This window comes from Manduca sexta, chromosome 27 (genome assembly GCF_014839805.1).
Source record: "Manduca sexta isolate Smith_Timp_Sample1 chromosome 27, JHU_Msex_v1.0, whole genome shotgun sequence".
Classification (NCBI taxonomy): Eukaryota; Metazoa; Arthropoda; class Insecta; order Lepidoptera; family Sphingidae; genus Manduca; species Manduca sexta.
This window is the reverse complement of record NC_051141.1, coordinates 1,005,349-1,032,444: the sequence shown is the minus strand read 5'-3', so window position 1 is coordinate 1,032,444 and position 27,096 is coordinate 1,005,349. Positions and strand designations below refer to the sequence as shown.

The window sequence follows — 27,096 nt, the reverse complement described above, 5'->3', positions numbered from 1 at the left end:
CATGGTACGTAAAATATCAGAAGAATCATATACAGGAACGCTGCCGGCACTGTAAGAAACTCAATGGAATTAGGAATTTGAAGGGCGTGTAAATATACATTACAAAATGCAAAATCAAACTGCCACTTCAAGCTATTGTTCCGTAAGATATAAATATTCCGTTCAATGTGAAAAGAGCCATTAACACGCGCCGTGCTCGACGAGTAACTAGATGGTTTTATTTAATTTGGTTTACTTATTTGAGTCAGTAAAAAATTCTATTCATTTAACACTTACAATGACTGGTAATGGTTCTTGTTTAGTTGACATTTTGAAATTATGTCAAAATGATAATGTCATTTGTCTGACACGGATTAAAAAAGTTTACCTAAATAAAAAAAAAATAAAGAAATATTATTTGAATATATAAATATTATCCTCCGACCTTAATGTATAAAACATTCACAACACCGTACTCATTAGCTGTTTGACAAATTTTCTAAACTTGGCCGATAGAAATAGGTAATTAGTCATACAAACCCATCCTTACTGCATATTCTCACATTAACGACAAACTACACATTGCACACAACATTTCCAGGCAGGCGGGCGCGTGTCAAAGAGAAACACTTTAACAGCAAGGATGAAAGGGAAATCGACCTTGCACGCTCAAGTGGCACTCCACCCTGTTGAATGCAGGCTCCATTCGAGGCATAAATGGATTTGGACTCGTGCCAAGCCGACTGCACCTGTTGACTGCTCGGCTTGCGCTGGGTTTGTGCCAAAACTCGACAATGTGCGAATGAAAGTTTACTTTCGTACATAGTTAATAGCCTCGGGAGATTTGTGTGTTACTTCGTCCTGTCTGTTTAATTAATATATTGAAACTTTGTGCGCTTGAAATCTTCGAAGATATATTCATCGTTTTTCTGCATTCATTATATTAATACGCCACAATAAACAAAAAATATTATGAGCTTTTGTTCGCGGCACCACCGGCGTAGAGATTAGTTTCGAGGTATAATCAAACTAATAGCTTTCAGGAGAAATGCAGTTTCCCACAAATTCTAGATATTAGCGCGTTCACACATAAAAACAAACTGTCTAGCTTTATTTAATATTATGAATTCTAAGTAGGAAATATTATATATTTATACATAAAACGGTTTTTGCCCGGTGCATCTCGATTTCAAAATGTGGTCACTGACGGGCAGAATTATTAAAATTACTTTTTCACGGGATTCTTACAAACTTTTATGAATCCATCTGATATAATAGGCTGCATGATCGTGTCTTATTTCCTGAGCGAGTATAGGCGACACTTCGTAATATAAAAATAAAGATTCGGAAGCTCAAAAGACTTCCCACCGTTTTTTAATCTCTTTTCTTTTTATTTGGGGTTAGCAACGAATTCAGGATTATTTTGATATTTTTCTCAACAGACGTTGGAGATCATTAAACATTAGTTTGGTTAAATGCTCATTTTTTCTTTTATCTAAAAAAGGCTAGAAACCTACTTCTTTTTATGATACGAAACTATATTTATTTGTTTATGAAACACAAAACAGGGTACAATCATGAATGCATCATATTATGACATGAAAAATAATTCCTGGACTATAATTATAACCCGAAACATGTGTTCTAGAAAGTAAAAGTTACATATAGCAAGTACATATAAAACCACAGTTTGAGTACTCTTAGGTGAATGGAATTACAACATTGGTAGGTATAAGTGAACAATTTGCGAGGTTAAGAGTTATGAATCTGAGGATATAGTGGATGTGTCGTTAGTAAGAATTGATGTTATTGTTAAATAAGTCTAAGTTAGGATAATATTTGCTTATTTCATTATCTTGTCTACACATACGGCTAATTGGATTATAAAAAGAAGTATTATTACGAAAAACTTGAAAAGAGAAAGTATTGGGTTTCGGACATCTTAGATTATAATTAATATTTAAATTAGATAGTAAGGAAGCTGCATCAATTCTCGTATGTATTATTTTAAACAGATATATGCAATCGCTTATTTTACGCCTTTGCTCTAATGAAAGCACATTAAAATGAATTAATCTGTCTTTATAGGACTTTAATTTACGGTGAAGATTGTGACGGAAGCATAATATTTTTAAGCAGTTTTGTTGGACCCGCTCAACCCGCTCAATATGTAATTGATAAAACGGAGAGCAGATTACAGCGCCGTACTCTAATATGGTTCGAACTAAAGTTTCAAAAATGTAAATAAGAGTGCGGAGGTTTTTAAAAGGTTTAGTTACTCGAGTAATAAAGCCAAGAATTTTAGAGCCTCTACTTACAATATATCGTAGTGGTTTCGGTAAGATAGAGTTTCATCAAATAAGATTCCAAGGTCTTTTACACTAGTTTGCGATCTATGATTTTGTATTTCATAGTCAAAAGTAACTTTGTTAGTTTTTAATTGTTGTTGTTGTAGTTGTTATATGAGTAACAAATGTTTGTTTCACGGAGTAGTGCATAATTTGCCATTTATATTCGTCCCCCTTTAGTCGGGGGGCGTAGTCGGCGCCGCCCTTAGCTACCCATTGTCAACAACACGTGATTTATTACTATTTTATTACTCGGCTCGGGGCGAAAATTGTCGCGAGCTGCGCTGGCCACACCCCATGCCTTATCTATTTGTAATTTGTATAATTACGGTACGTATGTTTTATATAGACATTTATTGGCTTATAATCGGTATTAATAAATATTGTTTTTAACTATTTCGTCACTCAGTTGCATGTAAAAGAAATTACTCACACATCCTTTGATACTAAACTGATTTAATATAGTTTGAAGCTCACTTTTGATTAAATCAAACTTCAATATTAAATGTTCCTCGGACGACTAGCGACTAGTCGTGAACGACCGAGTTCCTGCAGGCGTACTTGAGTTTCTGCATTACTGAACCAGAAGCCGGCACGAGGCTCGGACCCGGCAAACACAATCCCGACGATGAATTCTCCGTAGAAACAAATAGATCTGAATAGAATTTAAAGTTTTCTAGAAACGAAGCTCTTGAAGACGATCTCCTTTTCTCTTCTATTACCTTCTCAAGTTCACTTCAAAGCTAGTTGTTGATAGAAAACTATAAATATATAAACGAATTAGAAACTTAGTTTGGGTCATCAGAGTTTATGTTTGATTGATTTTCCTTAAGCTGACCATTTATCACGCTCACGACGTACATTAAATTCAGCAAAAGGTCCATGTAAGATCACGAAAACTATTTATAATGAATGTGAAAAATTTATCTCCATTTAGTTCACTTTCAAAGTTCATGATATATAAGTTTCGAAATCAAAAGCTTTCAAGTAATTAGGCAGTACGTCAGGCGGTTGGAGTTAGTGACTCGCTCGGCTATTGTGTCGCGCAAATATACTCCAATGGGAGATATGGGTCAATGCACACTTACGTCGAGAAATCATTTCCAACTGGAAAATTTGACATCGCAACGCAAACGCCATATTGAACGAGTTGACACTAGAAACGTTTTTATTTTACATATCATAGACACATAGAACTCAAGGATATGTGCACATGCGCAATTAATCTTTACAAATACACAATATTAGTTTCCTTAGGACCAAACTTCTTGAATGCGAAAATAGAGCAATTTTTCTTGATCGATTCGTAAATATCGTTTACGAGTATTTAAATCCGTCGTGTTCAGTTGTGTGAGTGATAAGTTTAAGGGAAACACAACGGTGGTGCCATACAACCATTACAAAACCGCAAAAATGACTGGGCGAGGAATCTTTCTGCGTGGTGTCAAACATCTTTGCTAATTAGCAGAGACATCATTTGACGATTTTTTTTGCTTATACCGGCACGGCCTAGTGAACCCATTACACATGTTGGTAAGTAGAGAGAGGTCCAATAGAATGTCGACTGACGAGAGATAATCACCTCGACAGTCGATATAATTATGCCAGTCTGTCGGAACCGGATATACACAAGCTGAATCAATGAACGCGATACATTTACTTCGATCACTAAGGCAATTTAAATGTTTTGTGTACGGTGCTTGCTATCTGAGCGGATATAAAATATATCTCACCACCAGCAAACGACGACGTATAATTTGACGTTTATGTAGTCTAATTTTCTTTTCAAAGTAGTTAAGTAATATTTATTTTGTATACAAAAAAAAGTTAAGTAATAATAATATAAGCCCTGTAATGATAGTCGAGAATAGTCAGAAATGTGAATAAAGTCTATACTCGAGTCAATTACTGACTAGGTTTACATGCAAAATAAGTTGTTCACAAAATTATACCATTTATATTAATAGGATTGCAATTCGTTGACGCGTAATTGTAAGCGAAGTTAGTGTTTAAATTGAATTAACCACAAGAAGTTAGTCCGAGTTGCGAGTGGGCATTGTTTTCGTGGAGGCGCCGCGCTATCATTACGAGCACTCGTTTCGTTAGATTAAAATAATATCAAAGCATTCAAATCGAGTCAAATGATTTTTATCTGGAAGCTTCAATTTCCATTTAAAATTTAATTGATTACATCGTAATCAAACGCAGATCAAGAGCAACACGGTTCTACACATACTACATTGGATATCGGTTCAAACGGAAAGCAGAAATCTATCAATATTGAGTTTTTATTAATTTACATTTGCGATCATTACTTACTCATTGAAAATTATTTATAAAACACGTGAATACTGTAGTGAATATCATTCTAACCATAACACGGCAATAACTTAATAAAATGTAACCGCATTTTATAAAACTGAGTTTTCAAAAGCATTTTCCACATCCTTCCGGACGTTCCGCCTCAAATTCAATCACTTTTCCAGACCAAACTGATTTATAGCTTCGTTCAAGTAACGGGCGTCCATCGCGCGCACATGATGCGTTAACCAAACAGAGTAGATAATATATACTCCCTATATGATTAAACCATTGCCACAAGTTTCTTTATTGTGCTTTAATTTTTACAGTTATTTTGTACGTGACCGCACAAAGGCCTTGAAATGATTAAATGCTTCATTTAATACAAAGCCTAGATTTGGCCACGATCAATTAGATGATTAATTGTTACGTTAAAGCCTTTATGTTTGTCTTCACGATTTATTTAGGTATAACGCAGTACATTAACCTCTATCGATTTCGATGGTGGACGGTATATTGACCTGACTAGAGAATGGCCTGGGGATTACAGTCAGTAGCTCCACGTCGTGACACAATCACATTTCCTCTATATGTTGTTATATAGAGATATAATCACTGCTCGTTATTTACTTGAAAGGAGCTGTGCGGTCGAACAATCTGTTTTAGACACATTATTTTTAAAGTTAATAAAAAATTTACGTGTTTTTAAAAACACAGAAAACGACAACAGTTCGATAAAAAAATCAACAAGTTATATAATCCTTAGAAACCCGATCGAAGGCTTTTAATCAAAAAAACGAAAAAGAAAGGCAATGATTTCATTTTTTTTTCAAAATCGAACGTATTGAAATATCCTATTAAGGTTATCTTTTTTTGTACGCGAGACGACGACGAAGGCAAATATGAAATAGTGAAATTAGGTGTATTTACGTTATAAATTTCTCTTTAAATAAGGAAAAATTCCGCATGTAGGAAATTTTCAGAAACCCAAAACAAACGTTTTTAGGAGTAAATATACATTTTCAAATAACTATATTTCTGTTTACAGAACGCAAAGCGATACATATTGAATTTACTCATACAATACAAATATTTCACTGAATAGGTATATCGCAGAAGCGAATCCAGTTGTGTGCTAAACCTAATGAACTAAACGTGTAGATATGCTGTATTGTATTTTAATTTCATTGTATTTTAATTAATGTTATTGTTCACTCTTTCCATACCTGTGTTATTTATTAGTTGAAACTTCGCTGGATTCTGTAACATATTCTTTTATTATTTATATTTGATATTTTCTGTTTGTTTCCCAAATATTAAATAAATAAATAAAAATCTAATAAATGAAACGACAATGAGTGCCGGACAGACACAAAATGTATGAAATCGTTTTAATTGGAACGCTATTATATGAGCTAGACATGATTAGATTAAAGTCATATAGCTCATCTCTCTTTCCGTATGATGGTTTAATCCTTTGCAGCTTATCGTTCAGTAAAGTCGTTTGTCGTTGAGAGCACGATTCTCAAAGAAATAAATTTTCGTGGACTTATTTTTATTTTATTAAGTCGGGTGGACTTCATTCTGACCATGAGATTAAGGATTAATAAAACCTTAACCATTTCGAGCATTTTATATAAGTATTGTCGAATTATTAAAGGTTCTATACGCAGAATCAACCTCTCAAGCATCGAACACTTTTCGTTGGTTGTATCAGTAAATTATATGCATATAGGCAAAACACATTGCGAAACATTAACGAAAACTTCTGTTGCACTAAAACCCACGGCGCTAGAATTACGAAGGAAAATTTGTTACAAAATATAAAAACATATTCCGTGTTGAGGAACAAAGTACCGTCGCGTGTAGAGACTCGGTGGTAGCTTATGGCGCCGACAAGAGAGCAGCGATTTATTAACTTGGAAAGGGGCGCATTGCTGTGTTCAGTGAGTCGCGATGTTCAGGGTGCATTTTGTTTGATTTTCGAATTGCACTGAAGACGTTACGATCGGATTTACTTCATTACTTTCATTTGCGTTAAAGATTCGTTACCAGTCATAAAAATATATGACACTCTGTCACATAAGATTGGTCTATGGCTCTGTGTTACAACTTCTGAGGAAATGATACGTCACATATATGTATGTCGCAGATTCAAAAGGATTAGAAATCTCGTTTTCATTTTGATTAGCAATTTTGGTGTTAAATATCTTTGATACTGAGTAACTGACATTGTGGTAGATTCCCAGAATTCATGAGTTTCTGTCGCGGTTGCAGATTCCGACGGATTGGTAATATCTTCCTTTGAATTTGTCATATATGTCATGGTGTATTTTAGTCAGTGCGCACAGCCGGCACCGCCGATATCTCGAAAACAACAGACTTGAATCCATCGGACGGACTACTGACGGATCGTATTGTGGCATTTTTTATTTTCATTGACAACTAAATGTTATTTAAGTTTTATTTCTGACTTATAAAATAAGTGTTAGAAACTTTTTGGAACACAATAAATTATAATTTCTCCACATGTATAAGCCGACCAAATACCAAAGTCACACTCTAATTTATGCTCCCAAATAAATGGACATACAATGAATGCTATCTACATTGTTGATGTATAATAAATATAATTTAAACTTGTGAAACTGGGTCTAAGTTGAGTATGGTTTATGAGTACGTTTTATCATTTTTACGACAGATAATTTGAAATAAATTAACACAGACCAATAATCCCTGATTACATGTACGTTTATATTACACGCACAACGGTCCGACTTGCTACAGGCAAGTGCTGAAAAGGGAGCCCCTCAACATACATGTATATTTTTGCACGCCTCTTAATATCTACGAGGCAACAATAAATATCTGCTAATTTACTAAGTCATTTACATAGTTGGCGATGTGACCTTTGAATGATGGATTTATTTTACTGTTGGTGTTGTTTCCAACTCCGCCCGTGCAAAGCCTTCCTATAATTTCCTTTATCGACAAAGGAAAATAATATATTTGATAGACAAATTATATTATAGATAAAAAATAACAACTAAAAAAACATATTTTTACCAAAATTTAATTTACCGTGTAGTTTTTAGAAGTAAAAAGAAGTACTTAAACGTTTAATGTCGATAGACCGAAACATGTGACACTTTCTTTCGCTTTTACGTCATTATTACATTTTCACTCGTCAACTCTACTCACGAGTCGCAAGATTTGCCAAAAGTAGTTTGAGTCGAATGGTCCGCTACAGAATTTTACATGGCTATTTACGGAACAACGGCGGCTGTGGAGTCAACGCCCTGAGCTCAGGTAATTGGTTTGTAAAAACATCCGCGCCGTCGACGCAGGCTCCCAGGACGTGCCGGGTGTGGACGGAAATCAAGTTATCGTGTGTAATTTAGTTACTAGCCCGGTCGGTTTCAGCGCAGTTTATTTTGTCGACAAGCTTCACCACCGTAATAAGGGTCAACTTCGCCGCGATAAACGACTTGATATTTAACTTGGCGCGTTTTTTAATATATATTTTTTTTTATTTATGTCAATTTTATTTCCGAGTATGTCGTGTATTCGTTTTTCTGCTTTTGAAAATCTTTTCATTAATATATTAATGCGTATAAACTGTGTGCATTAATTCCTGTATATAACTTCAAACTGACTTTGGTATTTGCTATTATTTGCAAAAACATAACATATAAAATGACACCAAAGCCGCCTTGTTTTAGGTTATGTTCATTGTCTATCGAACTAACACATTTCCGATCATATGAATCTATAATCGAAATGGGAGAACTATGGCTCTTACTGCACGGAATCAGTAAATCAATGGGAATTAAACATGTATCACTTACCTTGAAGAACAACCTCCAGCGAAGATGTCAGCGACTACCCAATACTTACGTTGCCTTAGCGGGGTCATTAAAGGGCACATGTGTATAATTTATTTATTACATTTTCAATATGCAATATATACATTATACAATTAGGAACATAATACATGGTTAACTTAAAACTACACAAACAAAACGAAAAATACATGAGTCTAAAACTGATTTAAATGTTCATTAGTATAAATCTTGTTATTATGTTTATATAAAACGCCGAGAGAACCAATGTGTAGCAAGCAAGTGCAAGGAAATATTTACATACACCAAAATAAACCAAAATTAATTACAATATATAATATGTATTCATTTATGAATTTCTGCAAGTTTTGCGCCAGAGGACATCCGAACACTCGGAGTATGTCATAAGTATATTCCGGCGGCAAAGCCGAAAACAAAACACTTTCTCGTTTTGGAGAAACGAAAATAAAACAAAACAGAAAATTCATTTTGCGGGTTTAGTTACTATCTCTCTCTTTTGCTCGCGGCTTCGTCCGCGCGAAGGAGTTTTCTGGGATATATTTTTTTCCGACTTGATATGTATCGTTATATTATGACCAAATTACACAAAATCATTATAAACTGTAGCCTATGTGTTATTCTGATGTATAATCAATATTACTGTAAAGTTTTATCCAAATCCGTTCAGTAGTTTTTTCGTGAAAGAGGAACATATTTGCCATTATACATCTATCCATCCTCACAAACTTTCGCATTACTAGGGTACTAATTGGGTTTCGGTACTTGACATTAATTATTATGTAATGAGGTACCTTGTAATGTACAGTGACAAATATAAGTAGCTTAACAAATTCAAAGCTTCAATTCACGCATACTTTTGTTTCCTTGTTATTATTTTTTTATCTGGTAGCTATAATGTGACATTCTAAAATGAAATAAATATACACTTTTCCACACATTGATCTCGTTCTAATATTAAAAGCAGGCAATAATAAAACGGATGACAACATTGCGATAATGGTGCGATGAAGGGCGATATTAAAATTGACCGCATAAGGGTTGAAAAAGATATCATCAATAGCAACAGACAGTCAGACAGATCTATTTAAAAAGATGATCTCTATATCCCCAAGATATGTAATTATAATTTATAGGATAGCTAGTTAGTAATAGTTATTTGGCATCATCTCTTACGATCGATAGATTTACAGTTACAAAAGCCCTGTCTATTGTTACCATGCTGTTGTATTAAAAATAGAACTCAGTTTGAATTTCTGTTCAAAAGCATCTATTTTACATAAAAGGATAATATTCTCTCTTTCATAAAAATATTTTACATAGTTTGATCGTAATAACGTTAGTCCTTTTTTAAATATAAATACTATTCGGTCGTAAAATATAGATATCAATTCAGAGCTGCAAGTCTCTCAAAGCGAATGTACACCGGTATTACGAAAAATAAATATAATATCAATGAATAAAATGAAACAATATTTAATACGTCCGCCGCGCGCAAATATTAAACTCATTCACGTCAAAGGGGATATTTACTGATCGGTATTTTCTGTGGTTGAATTCTGTTTGTCCGGCCGTCCGTTTTTCAGCCTCGCCCGTGCATTTCACCCGTTACTGAGAGAACTGGCTACGTCACTGTTTTCTAACGTTAGATAGATCAAAAAAGGTTGGCAAATCCAAACAAAACATCACGTGAATTCACGATATTGCTCGCTCCCGGCAACAAGTCGAAGCGCGATAACACTTTGGCACTCAAAACCACTCTTCATTTATACACATGGAATTTAATATATCTCCAAAGAGGGAAGAAGTAATCAAAACGAGCAGCGTAAACATTTTGAATTTAATTTTAAATGTTTTAAAAAGTAACCCTTGACGCAAGGAGAACTTTGGTTCTATTCCAGAGGCAAATAAGATTTTCATAGTTATGAGAGTATTCGTTGCTATAGCGCAATTAGAGTGAAACCTTTGAGAAAATCAGTAGTTTTTTATAAGAATTATAGGACTATTCAAGGCTGTAATAGGCGGGCGCGGCGGATTAACGCACGACCGTGGGACACAGCACGGGTGAAAGAAACACAAAAATGATTACGAACGACTTAAAACTACCCACAAACCTTACAATAACAATGAGGCGAGTTGCGAGGCGACTGGTAGTATTTGGTACTCACCGTTGTCGTCGTCGGCGGCGAGCGGCGGCACAGTGCCGAAGAATCGTTTGTCGAGCAGTTGCAGCAACTGCAGCGCGCTCTCGTGCACCGGTGCGCGCGGGCAGCCCGTACACATCAGCGTCACGTTGATGATCGCCGTGTAATGGTCGCACGGGTACTCCCTGGAAACGTTACCACTATGATTACTACCTATGAAACTGCATGTCGATAATACAAGCCGTTCCAATCTTATGCGTTTGCGCTATTTCTGGCTTTGTGACAGGAATATTAAAATAAAAAAAAAAAATACTTTATCACGTAGGCGAACAAAGTTGCACTTATGATACGTCAAAACAAAGCGTAAGAATAATCATTATTATTTCTAAACAACTATTGAAATTACTTATATAACTATGGACATTTTAAATTACGTAAAAATTTATAATGAAACAAGGTACAATTTATTTATTATTAAACCGAAGTAACCAGCTCGGGCTGGCAGGTAGGGGGAAATAGAAGGATAACGCGTCGAATGAAATTTATTATCAGATTTTAATTACTTATCCTATGTATTTATTGATATTATACAAAGATATTAAATAAATTACACATCAGTCATCATACGACTTCTAGGTACTTTTAATATCCATTTTAAAAATGATAAAATATGTATGTATCCAAACACATATAATCAGGAAGAAGGAATGACAAACCTAATAGTCCGGCTCCATTGCATGGGAGTATAATCAAATTGTACGGGTCGGACGGCAAACAATATTATTCGGTTGGGGCCTGCTGCTTTGTTGGACAATCAAAGGTTTATCCATTCAGGCGGGCAGTTGCAGGGCTGAGTTATACGAACAGTAACGCATTGAGAGCATCGGAATTTTAATCCTATCAGTTCAACATTACAGCACACTGTAGGGTAAATGATTTACACACAACACACACACACACACAACATCACGCATTTATCTCCGAAGGAGTATGCAGAGGCGCAACCAAGGCACCCACTTTTTGCCAAGTGTGTTCTGTACCATGGTGTGATAGAGGGCGAGCTTATCGCCATATCGGACACGAATTCCAGACTCCGGGCTGATACTGAGCAGAGAAACCTGCTTGTTTGAACTCTGCTTGTTTTTTTAAATATTTAACAAAATAATTATAATGTATAATTCTTCTTGATGTCTCTGCTGTACTAAATTCTTCATTAACCGTGGGATCGATTTTGATGATTTTTTTTATAAATTTTCGAATGGGTTCCTGGACGGTTTACATTCATAATTGGATCTGGTAAGTGGCGCTGTACTCGGGTAGTGGGCTTTTATCATCTCTTCGGACAGGACAAAGTCTGTCGAGAACGCTAGTATGTACCTAATATAAAATGATAATGACATTGTGATTGTCAATGTTCAATATTATCTTATCCGTGTTTCACGTGTTTCTTAAGTACACAACCGTGTGATTAACCCTTTAATTGTGTATATCTCAAACATGAAACTATGCACAAGAATTTAGGTAAATTACCGCGTAACTCCGCCGAGAGTGCATGCACAATGTACATAGTTCAGTTCAGCGTGGCAAGATATTTGGATACTGACGTTCGTGTAATGGCACGGCTGGCGCTCGCTAGTTAGTTCAATAACCACGGATAGTTCTTGAGTCCAAACAGTGGGAAATTTCACGAAATCCTTCGAAGAGTTTAAATCTAAATTAACTAGTTAATTAACAAACTTTAAGTTCGGTGTTAGAGTACTGTGTCAGCAAGCTCGGGCAAAATTTGATTTGCTTTATCTATTCCTTGCTTTTTTACGGCTTCTCTTTGTAAATGGACAAAACTTTCAAACGCTAAAGGATTACGATTTTAAAATGTACGTGACAAAGAGAATATAGCGGTATACAAAAGCCATTAGCGGAAAAGCTCAGTGGGAAAAGATTAAACGAAAAATTGACAAAAAAAAAATATAAAAATACAGCATTCATTTAAAGTAGAGTAGCTCCTTTTGAATTTTCATTTTACAAGGCAGTGTGATGCACTTACTAACGTGTGCAATAGTTTAGACTTCACCACAAAGATAAAATTAATATTATTCAAATATCATTCTAATTATTTTGATAAGCACCGACACAGTAAAGATCTCAAAACTTTAAAATACAAATATTTAATTTCACTACATTCTTCCCACATCTATAAGACGTTGAGTCTCTTAACGCTCTGTTATTAAATTGGCAACAATCTCCGATCTGGAACACAATAATGCTTTTACCGAGTAACTATATTCGAAAATACATTAAATCTTCTTTTGATTTCTTATATTTACGCGAATGTTAGATATTAAAACAACTATTTTGCGGATTTTAAATTTAAATTATCTCCCTGAAAATTATAACCTAACCGCGATAAAATCCGCATAATAGTTTTAATAAAACCTGTTGGTTTGTGCAGGAAGCCCTAACAGATAATCGCATTTGTCAACATAATTTGACCTGGTAACAGCTTTCCGAGAAATGTCGCGAGGGTGCCGAACAATGGTTAAATTAGGGGTGGAAAAAATACTGCCATATTTATCTTAAATCTATAGAAGACATCTTATGTAACTATATTCTTTTAAGGGATTTGAACTTTAGTATATCTTTATTGGCAAATAAATAGTAGTAAACATTAGTAAACGTGAAATAAATCTAATCATAATACACTCATTTTAATCCATATCTTTCAAATCCTATTTTATTTCGCGATTTCGCACTACCTGTACCGTAGTACGCCGCCGGGATTTGGGTGCGGGTGGGAGGCACCCTGCGTGCTCGGTGGGAAGCTGGCCCCCGGGAAACTCACAAAGCGCAAATGCCATAGTCCCTTTAAAGCTCCTTGTCAATACACTACAATACTATTGAATTTGCATATTGTGTTGTCTTTGTACGGAACAATAAGAATAAAAAAGTACGCAATATTTTGTTCTTGTTCCGAAAAAAGGAAATAAACTTCTGTACGGACTGAAATATGGCTTGTCTTACTATCACACGTGTACTTCTATCTGTCATCTGTAAAGCCTTTGTATACCTTACCACAAAATGCTAATATTTATTTACTAAGTCATTCACGTCGCTTCGATATTCATTGTGTAATTAATGAATACATATAAACAAGGTAAAGGGGCGGTCGGGGCGAGTGCAGAAAGCCACATTGAAGTTGTTACTTTACTAAACTTATGATTTAATTAACTTATGATTATGAAGTACTGTGTTTAAGGTACTTTATTAGAGGGAAAGACTTTTCATAAGGCCGCAGCTGCGAGCAACACGTAATATAATTGTCGCATGAGTTTAGACAAGTGCAGTGCAGTTCCAGTAATTTGAGTCGTCGGACACTATAAAGAGGCCAGCTTTGTGTCCGTGACAGTTGGACAGGGTGACGTCCGGTGTAAATCAATCAATTCCGTTACATTTCTATTCGTGTGACGTATAGGAAACTCGCTCGGTCACAAATAGAATAAGTTCCTTGTAGTAGTCGAGTGATCAAATTAAATAAGCACACAATATTCTTAGTTACTCGATACATCTACATGGTCACAACTACAGTTACTATCAGACACGTGAATGGCATCTATTATAAACTTTACTGAACATTTATAACTTGCTAAATGCATTTTTAATGCATACATATACATTTTTAATACACGAGAGACTAGGTTAATATTAAAATGAATAGTTTAATTACATATGTTATTACGGCGTCCGTAGAAATTTTACATTATCGAATAATCTTCCGGTGCGTTGCACGTATGTAGTTACTAAAAAAGAGGATTTTTCCATTCGATATTGTTATGAACATCCGAAACTTTAAATTCACCAAATAACACAAAGGCTCACTTCGTTTCGCAGTAACTATTATTTTTATTTTCGACCAGCGCAGCCTATCGTAATATGATAAAATGAAATCTGGAAAACTCTGGTTTCGTATATCGGGAACAACGGTAGAATATTCATATATGGAATAGAAAATATATTTTTACACTCGAAAAAAGCTTTGTGTGTATGTACTATTGATCCAGATTTTATTTGTTATGGCTTTGGTAAAACGTACCCAACCTGCCTCCCTAAACCCACTTTATTCTATAAAATTCGTCACGCAGAATTAAAAACTCTTTTAGAACCAATTTCAATTATATGAACCACTGACAACGTAATAGCTTACATCCTATAATAAATATACCAAGTGACTAATGCAACAATGAGGTTAGCTTTCTGTTATTTATCTGCCGATGGGGACCACCACCACACTGACTCCTCGAAGCGCAGCCGAAGCCCGCAGACTGGTGATCATTGATTAAGAATTTTGTTTATGTCACCGACTACAACTCAACGTGTCGGTGTCGCCACTCTTTGAGGACATTTGCAGCGCACTAATGAGTTTTCGACTCATTATTCATGAGAAACACAATAAATAGGCGTTCCGATGCAAAAATATTTGGAATTAATTGATTGCATTGTATATATTACACATCATAAATTAATAATTACCTGGTAAGTAGACAATAGGGGGAACGTTGCTTCTATATATCGTATTTATTACTTTAAAGATGGTCCCAATGAAACTATAGATTTAAAAAAAAATACTACTAAAGGTAAATAAATGGTTTGAGTTGCAGTCGCAACAATTTTAATTTTAAGGGTTTAAGATGTCTAGATGCAAAATTTCATCTAAATCGGTCCAGTCGTATCCCAGAAATTACATAGAAATATTTAATATGTATACAAGGTTACCGCTTTTAAATAAGCAAAAAATTAAGACAGTACTATATAACAGAACTTGTTTTATACGTGTGAAATGCAGCGGAAAGGTATATAATTCGAGATTGTTTTAATTGTATTACCGTTTTGCGCGTATCTAATGTACGACTGCATAGTGTTCATTGTTGACTACTTCACCATAAAGGAAAACAGCGTAAGTAAACAAATTTAGATTATAATGCTAAGCATAAATATATCTTGTTCTACGAGTGAAAAAACAACAACAACAACACAACATTCAAAACCTCATTGTTTCAGAAGCAGATATTATTATTATTTGTCTTATATATTTATTATTTGTCTTCCCTTCGCTTCACGCACATTACGCAATTAAGCACTATGTATAATGAAAGAGATATGGCCGGTCGAAATGTAAAAATGTTCGTTATTTTTACTTCAATACTTTCCACATCGAAATCGATTCGATATATTCGTGGCAAGAATATTTACTTACAAAAAAGCGTCAGTCTAAATTTTTTTTGCGAAACACGGAGCACGTAGTAAATTGCTATTGACATAGTTCAGGTTTAGGCAAACAGGCCGATGCAGATTTTACAGTGAAAAAATATGTATATTGGGTGTAGCTATGGTGAATTGAGTGATAGCAAGTATTGTTTCCGATCAGTTTGTTTATAACAGTGTAATACAAAAAACTCCCATCGAGAAAGCTCTGGTAATATAAAATTTTGATAGTAGTCTGTTTTACGTCTTAACAAATTTAATAAATAAAAGTTAGTTATATTATTTTTTCCATAAGCGGTTCTGCTCTATGGGGACGTTATAGACTTGGCAAAGTGTTCATTGCTGGTATCCAAAAGGTCTCTATTACATATTATAAAACAAACAAAGTCCCCTTTTCTATCTGTCTGTATGTTATCGATTTTCTTAAAATCTGCAGAACGGATTTTTATGAAATTTGGTATGGGGATAATTCAAGACCCTGAGAAGGTCATAGGAAAATATGTATCGGGACTTTTATCCGGGAAAAGTCCATCACATAAAGAATTATCTTTATGTGATGGACTTTTCCATTAGGGTTGAACATTAATTATAATCGGTGTGAGTTAATAGCGTGAGTTGTTTCAGGAAACAACATTATTAAATCTTTAGCAAAAAAAAGCTTATATTTAAAGTATCAATTCAGCATTATTTCAATAATGATCTCATTTCTAGTAATAATCACAATAGTCTTTCATTTCTCATAACTTACGCATCAAACTGTGAATACGACCGCATTACTAGCAGCGACGGCAAAGGGAGGATGGGTGGTGCTCGCGGCTTCAGTCGCGTCAAAAGTAACCGTAACCATGCATAGCGAGACATGTACGCCGCCAGCGCCATCTGTTTAATAACTCAGATAATTAAATGCTATTATTTCCGACGGCAGCATATAACCGGAATAGAATGCCTAATTGTTTATCTCATCTAAATTTCATCTAAATCGATATAGGCATTTCGGCATTTACTTCTAATAAACATCTAATCATTTTCACGATCTTTAATATTTAAAATAGTAAGAGTATATGGAGTCTTTAAAACAAATATAAAATTAAAACTAGAAAATATAAAAGAATATATAAGTAGTAATACGAAAATGTATATATTATTTTATTTACAGTCTTCGCTGGTTATTTATAATTATTAATAAACATGTTATACCATTTTCGTGTTACAATCTACATACGTTTCTAAAACAACCCTGCATAATTAAATTTGCTGGCCTAGCAACTCAGTCTCGTCTAAATATAGCTAAATTGATATCAACATTCAATGCATTGATAACGAGCGGTAAATTGCAAATTGCTTCTCACTGCAGCGGCCTTTGTCGATACCACGAACTAAAGATTAGTTAATACCCGGATGACACCAATGATCACGTGCGTTGATCTGATCTTTGACCGACAAGGTACAGGCGCTATCACGATATACTTACTTGATGCAGTTCTTTCTTTGTAAATCAAACCATTTTCGTGTTTTTTATTGAACCATTGCTTACCAAATATAATGTAAATCCTTTATTATTTTCATTTGAACTTCGTGTTAATAATATTCCCAAAAACTCAGTAACATTCGAAAACAAAAACATCTACGCTGTGTCTCGCACCCGAAAATATCCTAATAGGTACGCTCGTCCATGCCTGCCGCAACTTGTAAACGAATACTTGCATCACAGTTTGGAACAATTTGAAGGCGAGACGCACCATTCAGTTTCGCTTGTTTAAAGAGAAATATCGATGCAAAACTTTCCAGTTTTGTATTACTACATTTCCCTGAAGGTTTCATTTTGTTGAGCATTTTCATTCCAGCGCAACAATATTCAATTACAGGGATTTCTAATTAGCAACCACCAGTTCTTGCAAAGTAACAACAATCAAAATAAAGTTGAAATGGATACTTGAGTGCTTCGCAATAAATTGTAGTTTGTTACAACGTCTGAGAATATTTCAAATACGGAGCATTATTCCTAGAAGTTTCTCGAACAACGAAGATGTTAAAATTAACGACAATTCCCGTTTCCTATTTTCAAGATCGGTTGTGATTTTCGTTATTGTATTTTCATAGAACTGGTAAATAGAATCAATCATTTAGTTACTCTTATTAGTTGATATTAAATTTCATCAAGAAATAAAGATGCCAATAACAAGAAACTACGTCGTTGAGCTACTGCGTATATTCGCAGAATTGTTTACTATTAGCATAGAAAAACTGTTGTTTATTATAGCAAGAAGGCGTTCTGGATCGTCTAAATACTCGTCCAAGGCTAGATAATATAATAAAAGCATTAAGCTTTTCTTGTATCTTCCAGTAGCGCTTTTTTTTTGCTTCGCGGAGAAAGTGCCTTATTACTATCGTCCAGCCTTTATGGGGGGCGACTGAGCGGTGGGGTAGCCGTACCTTACTACCGGGGTTGTGCCGCCCGGATTTGATGTTGACCTTCGAGCGACCGCCGGACCGAGTCCCTAACCTATATACAACGCACGGCATACCAAATTAAAACTCCGCGGTGGCCCTCTTCAGCGCATTAGGGACGACTGCAGGCTTCCTCTGACGGAAATATTTGAGGAAGCCGGCAGCCCTGCGCGGTGGCGTTTAGTGCGTCCCGTCTCCTATGGTGGGATGGGGGGGGGGGCTTAGTAGCGCCCCGCACCGAAGGACGCCCTCGGCGTCAACGACAGCTAGAGGCCTATATTCTACGCTGCCGTCCATCCCAGGGGTCACCACAATGTGCGGAATGTGCACAGCGTACAATAAGGGCGGACGGCCACCTGCCGCCCGCCGACTACCCTCCGAACATATGGGAGATCTACGACCAGTAAAATGTAAAGCTTATAAAAAAAATATTCATTACATAATGTAAACAATTTGCGAGTCACAATATGATATGTCGGTTAATTCCTTATATTGATGAAAAATGTGACTTGACACGGCGCACGAGAAATTTTTGATAGCTCTAAACACCATCCATCCCCCGAAACAATTACCGCGCTACGCATTGAATTACTAGGCACTGCGCGCCACTACCCTCTCTGGGCCAGTAAGTCGCATGCCGCCCCATTACTGGCTTCAAAAGTGAATATTTACCGGGCGTATATGATGACACAGATCTTCCCCAACCAAATTTTTAATGGAAACATATTCGATTAATCTGCGTTTTCAAATATTATGGCTGAATGGGAGTTTCGGATCAATGAAACGAAACTCAGTAGAGATTATTGGACGTGGATGATATAAGTTCGCGTTGAATACAGCGCAACAGATATAATAAATACATTAATTGATCTGGTCGCACCTGCATTTAATTAGAAGCGTGTCTATGACGTCTCCCGTGACGTCGCGTAATTAATTCTCAATCATCTGTAAATGGGTTGATTATAAGTCGTTATTGCTATGTCAATTCAGTCGCAAGTAATTAATTTCGATGTTATGCCGGACGCCACAGAATAGCTCCATTTAAAGCCATGTTCATTGTTCATAAAGCCCGCGAATGAGCTGCTTTTGATTAAATTGTATGGACGTTAAAATATCCATTATATCGGCTTTAAAATGAATAACGTTAGACTGCCGTTTCAATTTCTACATAGATATAGCTTTTTAAAAAAATTGTGCTTTTATATAAAATATTATGATTTCACTTAAAACTACAAGCTGCAGATTCAATCGATCGAGACAAACATTTTTGATATTTTTTAATATTTGAATGCGGAAGTATGGAATCTCAAATTTTCATTGCACGCCTATGGTGCAAGTTGTCTGTGGTGATGGATTGAAACTATATAATATTATGATGAATGACTTCAGTCGCAATTGTAGTCTACACCATCTTTTAAATTTAACATTTCTGATGCATTTCATTATTTTATAATATATTTTTTTTTAATAATATAAGTTTATTCAGTAACAATTAAAGCGTTATATGAAATATTTTCATACACTTACAACAGCGCGGCTAACAATAGCATCCAAATATATTATTCAGCACACTATCGCCGTTTGTGATGTCAGTTATTCAACGCTAGACCAACTATTGCCAGTGGCGACGCCGGTCGATATCGAGGTTCGGCAATTTTGTACATGAAGCCTAGTGCATACAGTGGCAAGGCCACCCTCGATCGAATATGATATGGTACATTCTTAAACTTGTCTTCATTTTGCATGCGTGTCAAGATCTTGGTAACGTATTTGAAAATGCGGAAATGTCATATAAAGCCTGTCAATAACCTCTCACTATAGCTCCGTCGAATAAGACATTTTTCCGAGTCTACCGCAATTTTTGTGGCATAAATTTTATTGACAACGTACTCGTACAGTTTATTTATAGAGGCTTTATACCAATAACAATAGGACAGATTTCATCGGTCGAGGAAATAGATACTTTGGCGCTTGCAATTCGCCTTTCCCTCTGTGATCAATATGCCTAATGGAGTAATAATACGGTGCCAGTTATTATTAATGTCACGAAATGTCAGAATAATGGTTAAGTGGACATCGGCAAGTTCATGGCAGTATAAGTGGGCCGGTAACAAGCGCGCCCAGCCTAAAAGGCGTCTTTTAATATGTGAAGGGGAATCAGTGTAGCGTAACTTGTTATTAGTAGACATGGGATTATAGACATTTGCATATGAAAATGCATTTCATTAAATATTTGATATCTCGGCTATTATATTAGCTAAAATAAGCATAATTAAATATTGTTTTAATAACATAGTGGATTTTGATAAATAGCACCTTGATCTTTATACAATCAGGCCTAACATTGCGTGAAGGAGCATCTGTTTCCTTTATGTATTGATTTATTAAGTACGTTATGTAAGTTTTAAATAGTCATATAATTGTCAGAATCTTTGAAAACTAGTAAATTCAGTTTTCTTAAGTTTCCTAACCTAAAGTAAGATGGAGCGTACTGCGTAGTAAACGCTCGTCGCGCCGAGGCGGTGTAGCACATTGTCGTAGACAACATAGTCTACGGCGTAGCAACGAGTGTTTCGATTGTTGTTTATTTACTTAGACATGAAATGATTACAGTAAGTACACTTCATTTCTCTCAAGATATATTCATATCGTACTATAATAGGCTTTCACTAGTGGCTCTGCCCACTTAAGTATTTTCCCGGAATAACTTACACATAAACAGCTTTTTTTCAACGATCAAAAGTAGGTTACGTTCATTTCTGGCCATCAATATTTTTTTATTAGAACCACATAACCTCGTTACATGCAATACATCATTAAACAGTATCCGTAACAACAAACCTTTTCAATATTAAAACGCAAAATACTGATTCAATTAATTTCAGCAAAACAAAATAATACCCTCGGTTTTTAGCTAATTAGCTACAATATTTTAAATCCAAAAGTAGGCTTCGTTATGCTGACAATATTTATTATCGCTAATTTAATTTACGATATTCCATGTTTGGATTAATAACTCGTACAATCTACTGGCGGGTTTTATCAACAAACTATCCAATGATTAACCATTTATGGTTTGTGAAACCGCCAGTTTAAATTTTCTACATCAAGAAATATATTTCGAGTTTGGTGATAAGCAGGCTGTGGCGGGAGATACTGCGATATCGATTTCTGTACATAGAGAAGTTTTGTGAAATCCTAATTTCTCTATGTTTCGGCGTAAGCGAAAGTTCCCAGCAAATTGAGACACCTACGACACACGACAACAATCTTACTAGAACCATGTATATTTTAGTGTAAACTCCAAACTCACAGGAAATTATAAGTTTTCTAGATAACCTAAGATTACCAAATCTAAATAGTGTAAGTCAGAAATGTTATAAAATCATCGCAGCTTCATATACTTGGTAAATACGTTTTTTTATTGCAGTTGAACGACTAGAAGAACATGACGCACGCCTAATGGTAAGCGATACGATTGCCCATGAACAGTAGAAACAGAACTTGGAATTAGAAAGTTTTGCCTCACTCTCTACTGCGCTCCTCTACCTGAGACGTGGGATAGTCATAATGCCTAGTATTTATTCTGTTTATAATATCCTTTAAACCGGAAAACAACTGGGCATGCACACTGCTGCCTGACGGTAGAAATAGACATTGCGGTTTTACGTACACAGACGGTCTCGCGTATACTAGAGACCTATCATCGTTGAAATGTCAAAGATGAATACACTCAATGTATGTTGTCATTTTAAAAGTTACGTCACAGTAATTCTGAGGTGTTTGTTCAGCAGTGGACTTCATGTGGCTAATGATGATGATGAATCCTCAGGTTGATTAGATTAAGTTGGAACCGGGTACAGTAATGAGAGAAAGAGAAAAAAATTATATAGGACTAGTTTGCATACAATTCAATTAACTGCCCTAAACTAACATTTACCAACGTTTATTGCCTAAAACCTAGCATGAATCAAACTCTAATGGTAAAAATATATCTTGATTATACAATCTTTCCTTTCCTTGATTATAAAAATCTATAATACATGTCTGACCACAGCTCCGAGTTAGATTTATTTTACTCCATAATGCACTGTGCATTATTGCAGACTAAGAGTCAAGCATTTGGTAATTGGAAATACCATTAACGTTGTTCGTCCATTTCACATAATAAGTGGATTAACAAAGCGCATCGTAAGTTAAAAGCTCTGAACAAATATATGTAATACGTCCAGTCATACTGTATGAAGTATTAAAATAGCTTATATCGCAGATTGTTGCCAGCCGGGCGGCTCGCGTGCGTAGCCACGCACACATGAACAGAGCCATCAAAAATTCCTAAATCGGCAAACGATATTTTGAGAAAGCTGTTTTAATAGTTTCGGGGATGCGGTGAAGTGTTTACGCCTCTTCCGAAACCGCATATCACACTTGAAAACACTACATATACTTGTATCATGAATGCTCTGAATGATTCTCTCTGATCAAAGATGCTTGCTTTGACCACGCCTAATCCCTAGAACATTTCCGAATGAATTAAATTGGTTACTAAAGCACGGTTTAGATTTCGTTAGATATGTTTTTTATAAAAGTTTTGATAATACAATGTTATAGGGGAAACAACTCTTAATTACATTATTAGCTGTGAAACAAGCCATTTGCAAAGAATTCATAGAAAACAGCTCTGTTTTTTGTAGAGTGCCAAGTAATACGAAACAAAATCATTAGCCCTTTTTCCTGTCGGCTGTTTTTCAAGCTTTGGAATCATGTTTCATAAATTACTTGCATATTAAATTTCCTAGAAGAGAATTTTATAAGAATTTAATAATTATAATTGGAGTATTAATTTACATCGTTGATCCATTATTTTTGCGTGTTTTTAATAATGAAAATGTTACAGATTATTTCCAATGAATATGTGACTAAAGTATTCCAGCAATATCGCTTTTCATTCGGATTTTATTTTAATTACGGATCGGTGAAATAATATTTCGCACCACATAATACCATACCGTCCTTTCAAAATATTCCGGAGTCTGAACTGACAAGTTTCGACGCAAAATTGGACTTACGGATTTTATTTTTGTTTCGATACGTGTAAGAGGGTAAGAAAATATATCGGAGGCTTAGATTAGCGTTAGTGAAGATAATTAAGCGGCAATATAGGTACGCATTACCATAATACACAAGTTCATTACAATATACCAGTCGGTAATGTTCTTGAACAAATGCTTCTTAAGGCGATACCTCAAGGTCCATTTTCATACATTTTGTTTCGGCTTTAATCTGGGTAACTAAACAAGTGTTGGCAAGTAAAGAATTTAAATTCACGTCTAGTTAGTGATTAGTTCTCGCAGTTGAAAGAAAAACGTAAAAATAATTAATAATCATGGATATTTTTGCCTTTAAAATTTCGTCATATTAAATTTTAAAGGCCGAAATATCCATGATTATTAATTATTTTTACGTTTTTCTTTCAACTGCGAGAACTAATCACTAACTAGACGTGAATTTAAATTCTTTACTTGCCAACACTTGTTTAGTTACCCAGATTAAAGCCGAAACAAAATGTATGAAAATGGACTTTGAGGTATCGCCTTAAGGATACAATAATAACATTTAAAATGTTTTGAAACAATCAGTCGAACGTCCTTATGTTGTTATTTATCAATTTATAGAATATGGAGCTTTGAGATCGAGACTTGTGAAAAAAAGCGAAATACAGTTTTCTTTGTGTACTATAAGCTTCTTACATCTCTTGGTATTGTATATGATACCTCTCTTCTGGGAACATAAACATGTTTTTTGAATTTAAATCCTTTGACGTCCTAGACGTTCTTGAAGGACGTTTTTTTTTTTATTTTAGTCTTGAGGGGTCCTGAACTATACAATATTAAAAAAAAAATCTCAGCCATCAGTTTCTGAGACACGTACACCATTATTATTTTTTATATTGAACAATGTTTTTGCGTAAAGTATCATTGTATAATAGTTTATTTTCGGAAATCTATCACCAGGGGAAGGCCAGGTCTACCCAGAGGGTGGCGGGCGCCCACCTTGGCGATCTCGCCCGGAAGCTTCCACCCCGTCTGGCGAACTATATATTGATATATTAAAAGGATGACAGAATATTTAATTATCGAATTACGGTACTGATTAAGGCCCAATAATTAACTTCTTGATAAAGAAACAACAGTATATAATGTAAATAATACTCAAAATTATATTGTTTGGTGGAAATAATATTTCATACCGTCGGATGAGGCCTGTATTGATACTCTTAACCAGCGATAGCTTAGTTAGGAACGTAGCGGACTGCTGAGACGAACATGGGCCTATTCAGACCCGAGAGGCACTCGCCTTTGACTTTTACAAGTTATGTGTACATATATACAATACTATCATTATGGTAATAATAGTATTAATGTGACATTGAAGTGCTCTCGATCTCTTCCCGTCTATGTTTGCGCCATCCGGGTAAGTACGCAACGTTGCACTATCTTTTCACGGTGCCTCTTTAAAACATTTTAAACTACTTTCCCCTATATAAAAATTTGCACAATCAGAGCGGATGGGAGACGATATGCGTATTTGCCATCTATACTGTTACATGGAGTTGCAGAGTTGGTTCCTACGTTTGTGTGGACGCGCTAATCTCAGGAACTACTAAAGCGTATATATTTATTGTTGTTTTTTTTTCACACGGGCGAATTCGTATGCAAAAGCGTGTAGTTAATATGTTCCTGTCCGTCGCTACCGTATTATTATTATGTATTATACCGCTCGCCTGATGGTAAGCCATACGAACACCACTAACAAGCGAAGTTTATTCAAATTCGTCCGACCTCGCGCGCATCCAGTGGACAGAACCCCTTAGAGTTTAGCGGATGCAATATTTGGCAATAGTTTTCCAGGCTGCAGTACATACCCTCTGTAAACTGTTCATTGTGTTTGATACTATCTTTCATTAGGGAAGGGTGAAAGTTCCAATTTCGAATTTGGTTTTAGTTATGCCTCATTAGGGAACATAATGGACTTTGGTGAATAGTAAACATTCGGAATTGTATTAAAAGGGTGCATTTGAGAAGTGTCACTCGCATTCGATCGCCTGCCACGTAGTGCATTAATCTATGGCAAATCTTAAAATACATACAATTTTTGCTTTAATAGACCTCGCCGAACAGGTGTTCGGCGTATTATAATTATATTAATAATGTTTTATAAATAAGACAAAACTCATAAAGATTTTTTTGCATGTCGTTACATTTGTGAGAATCAAATGAAATGTAAAATACATAGACTGTACAGATTTTGTATATGACGGAATGACAGGATGGATAAGTAGCTTCCTCGAGAGCATTTGATTCAATATATTATGAAGTTCGACTATATTGCGACTTAATATTAAAGTGTGCTATTTAGAATAATGAGACTTAAAATACCACAATTTATATACGTATATTATTAGCTGTCAAAGTAGAAGATATAAAAAAATTATTATTATTTATTTAGTCTTTATTATTATACTTATAATTTGCTCATTGTTTTTGAATAACATAAGATCCCCATCCTTTTTTTTCTTAAACTAATTTACATTTAATGTAGTTGCTACTTTTATTTGTAAAAAAGTACGCATTAATGATTTATGTCTCGTTAATATTAATATGAGTGGTATTATTATTTTTTTTGTCAATGCATGCTGTGACACCTTAAAATGTTGTGCATTTAAACCTATTATTACTGTTAATTTTTAATGGAGCTATTTATAATGTAACAACTACTGGTTGTCCTAATTATAAATAAATAAATAAATTCTGTAGCCAGTGTAATTAGAGGACATAATAAGAGTTAAGACTCAACATCCCATGTCTCAGGATGGCGAACCCAGTGGAATACCAAACAATACTTTACAATTCAAGGCGTTGGATGGTGTTTTTACTGTTTATGGATCTTATCACTTACATCAGGCGAACGGCAAGCTCGTCTCGTCATTCAAAGCAATAAAAACAAAAAAAAAAAGATATTCGTCTTGCTAGTGATGATATATTAGTCCAGATAGCGACTACCGTGCACAAGGTGTAAATCCCGGCATAGGGGCTCGTGTAAATATTCTGCGTTCCGGGACCGGGATACTGTACAAACAGGCCGGTATAATGGTGTCGACTTGCGAGGGCTAATCATATCTCAATAGTCATTGTATATAGACCATATTCCACTTAGCAACGGGTGCAGTCAGATAACTTTGCCGTAACAAAGATCCTGAGTTTGTCACACTGAGTTATATTCAATGAAATACATAAAACACTGAATTACTGATCACTGCGTGTGTTCGTCGCTCTCCTAATGGCAAGTGACATCCCCAACATCCACATGTGTAACAGTTAATAAATTCCTCGCGGACACGATAGCGGGGCGGTGCGGAGCGGTGCGGGGCGGTGCGGGGCGGGGGCGAGGAGTGAGGGTGCAGCGGGGCAGTGTGCACAATTTGGTACATTTATGATATTGCACGGAAACCGTATTTTTTCTTAAAAGTTTGCAAACAGATCCCTCAAATTGAGTGGTTTTTCACAAAATATGTAGTTTGCTTTTGCAATGCTAGTTCCCACGGTTTGTTCTAGTTTGTTTCATGGAGTTTCAAACGTTGCCGGTAAGTTCTGATATTTTTTATTTTCATCGACAATTCTATTTAATTGCATAAACTCACATTTCTTTATGTTCGGAAATGTTGCACAGAGGCGAAATTAGTACATCTATGCAAAGCGT

At 35.4% G+C, this 27,096-nt stretch overlaps 1 protein-coding gene across 5 annotated transcripts in view; it reads right to left on the bottom strand.

The window, feature by feature from the left end:
• The window catches only part of LOC115455172 (protein furry), a 243,803-nt gene that overhangs the window by 166,041 nt on the left and 50,666 nt on the right, over nucleotides 1-27,096 (bottom strand). For all 5 annotated transcript variants that reach the window (XM_037444170.1, XM_030183856.2, XM_030183861.2 and 2 more), the window contains one exon: nucleotides 10,657-10,817. In XM_037444170.1, the coding sequence (XP_037300067.1) occupies nucleotides 10,657-10,817 (161 nt within the window). The remainder of the gene's footprint in view (nucleotides 1-10,656; nucleotides 10,818-27,096) is intronic.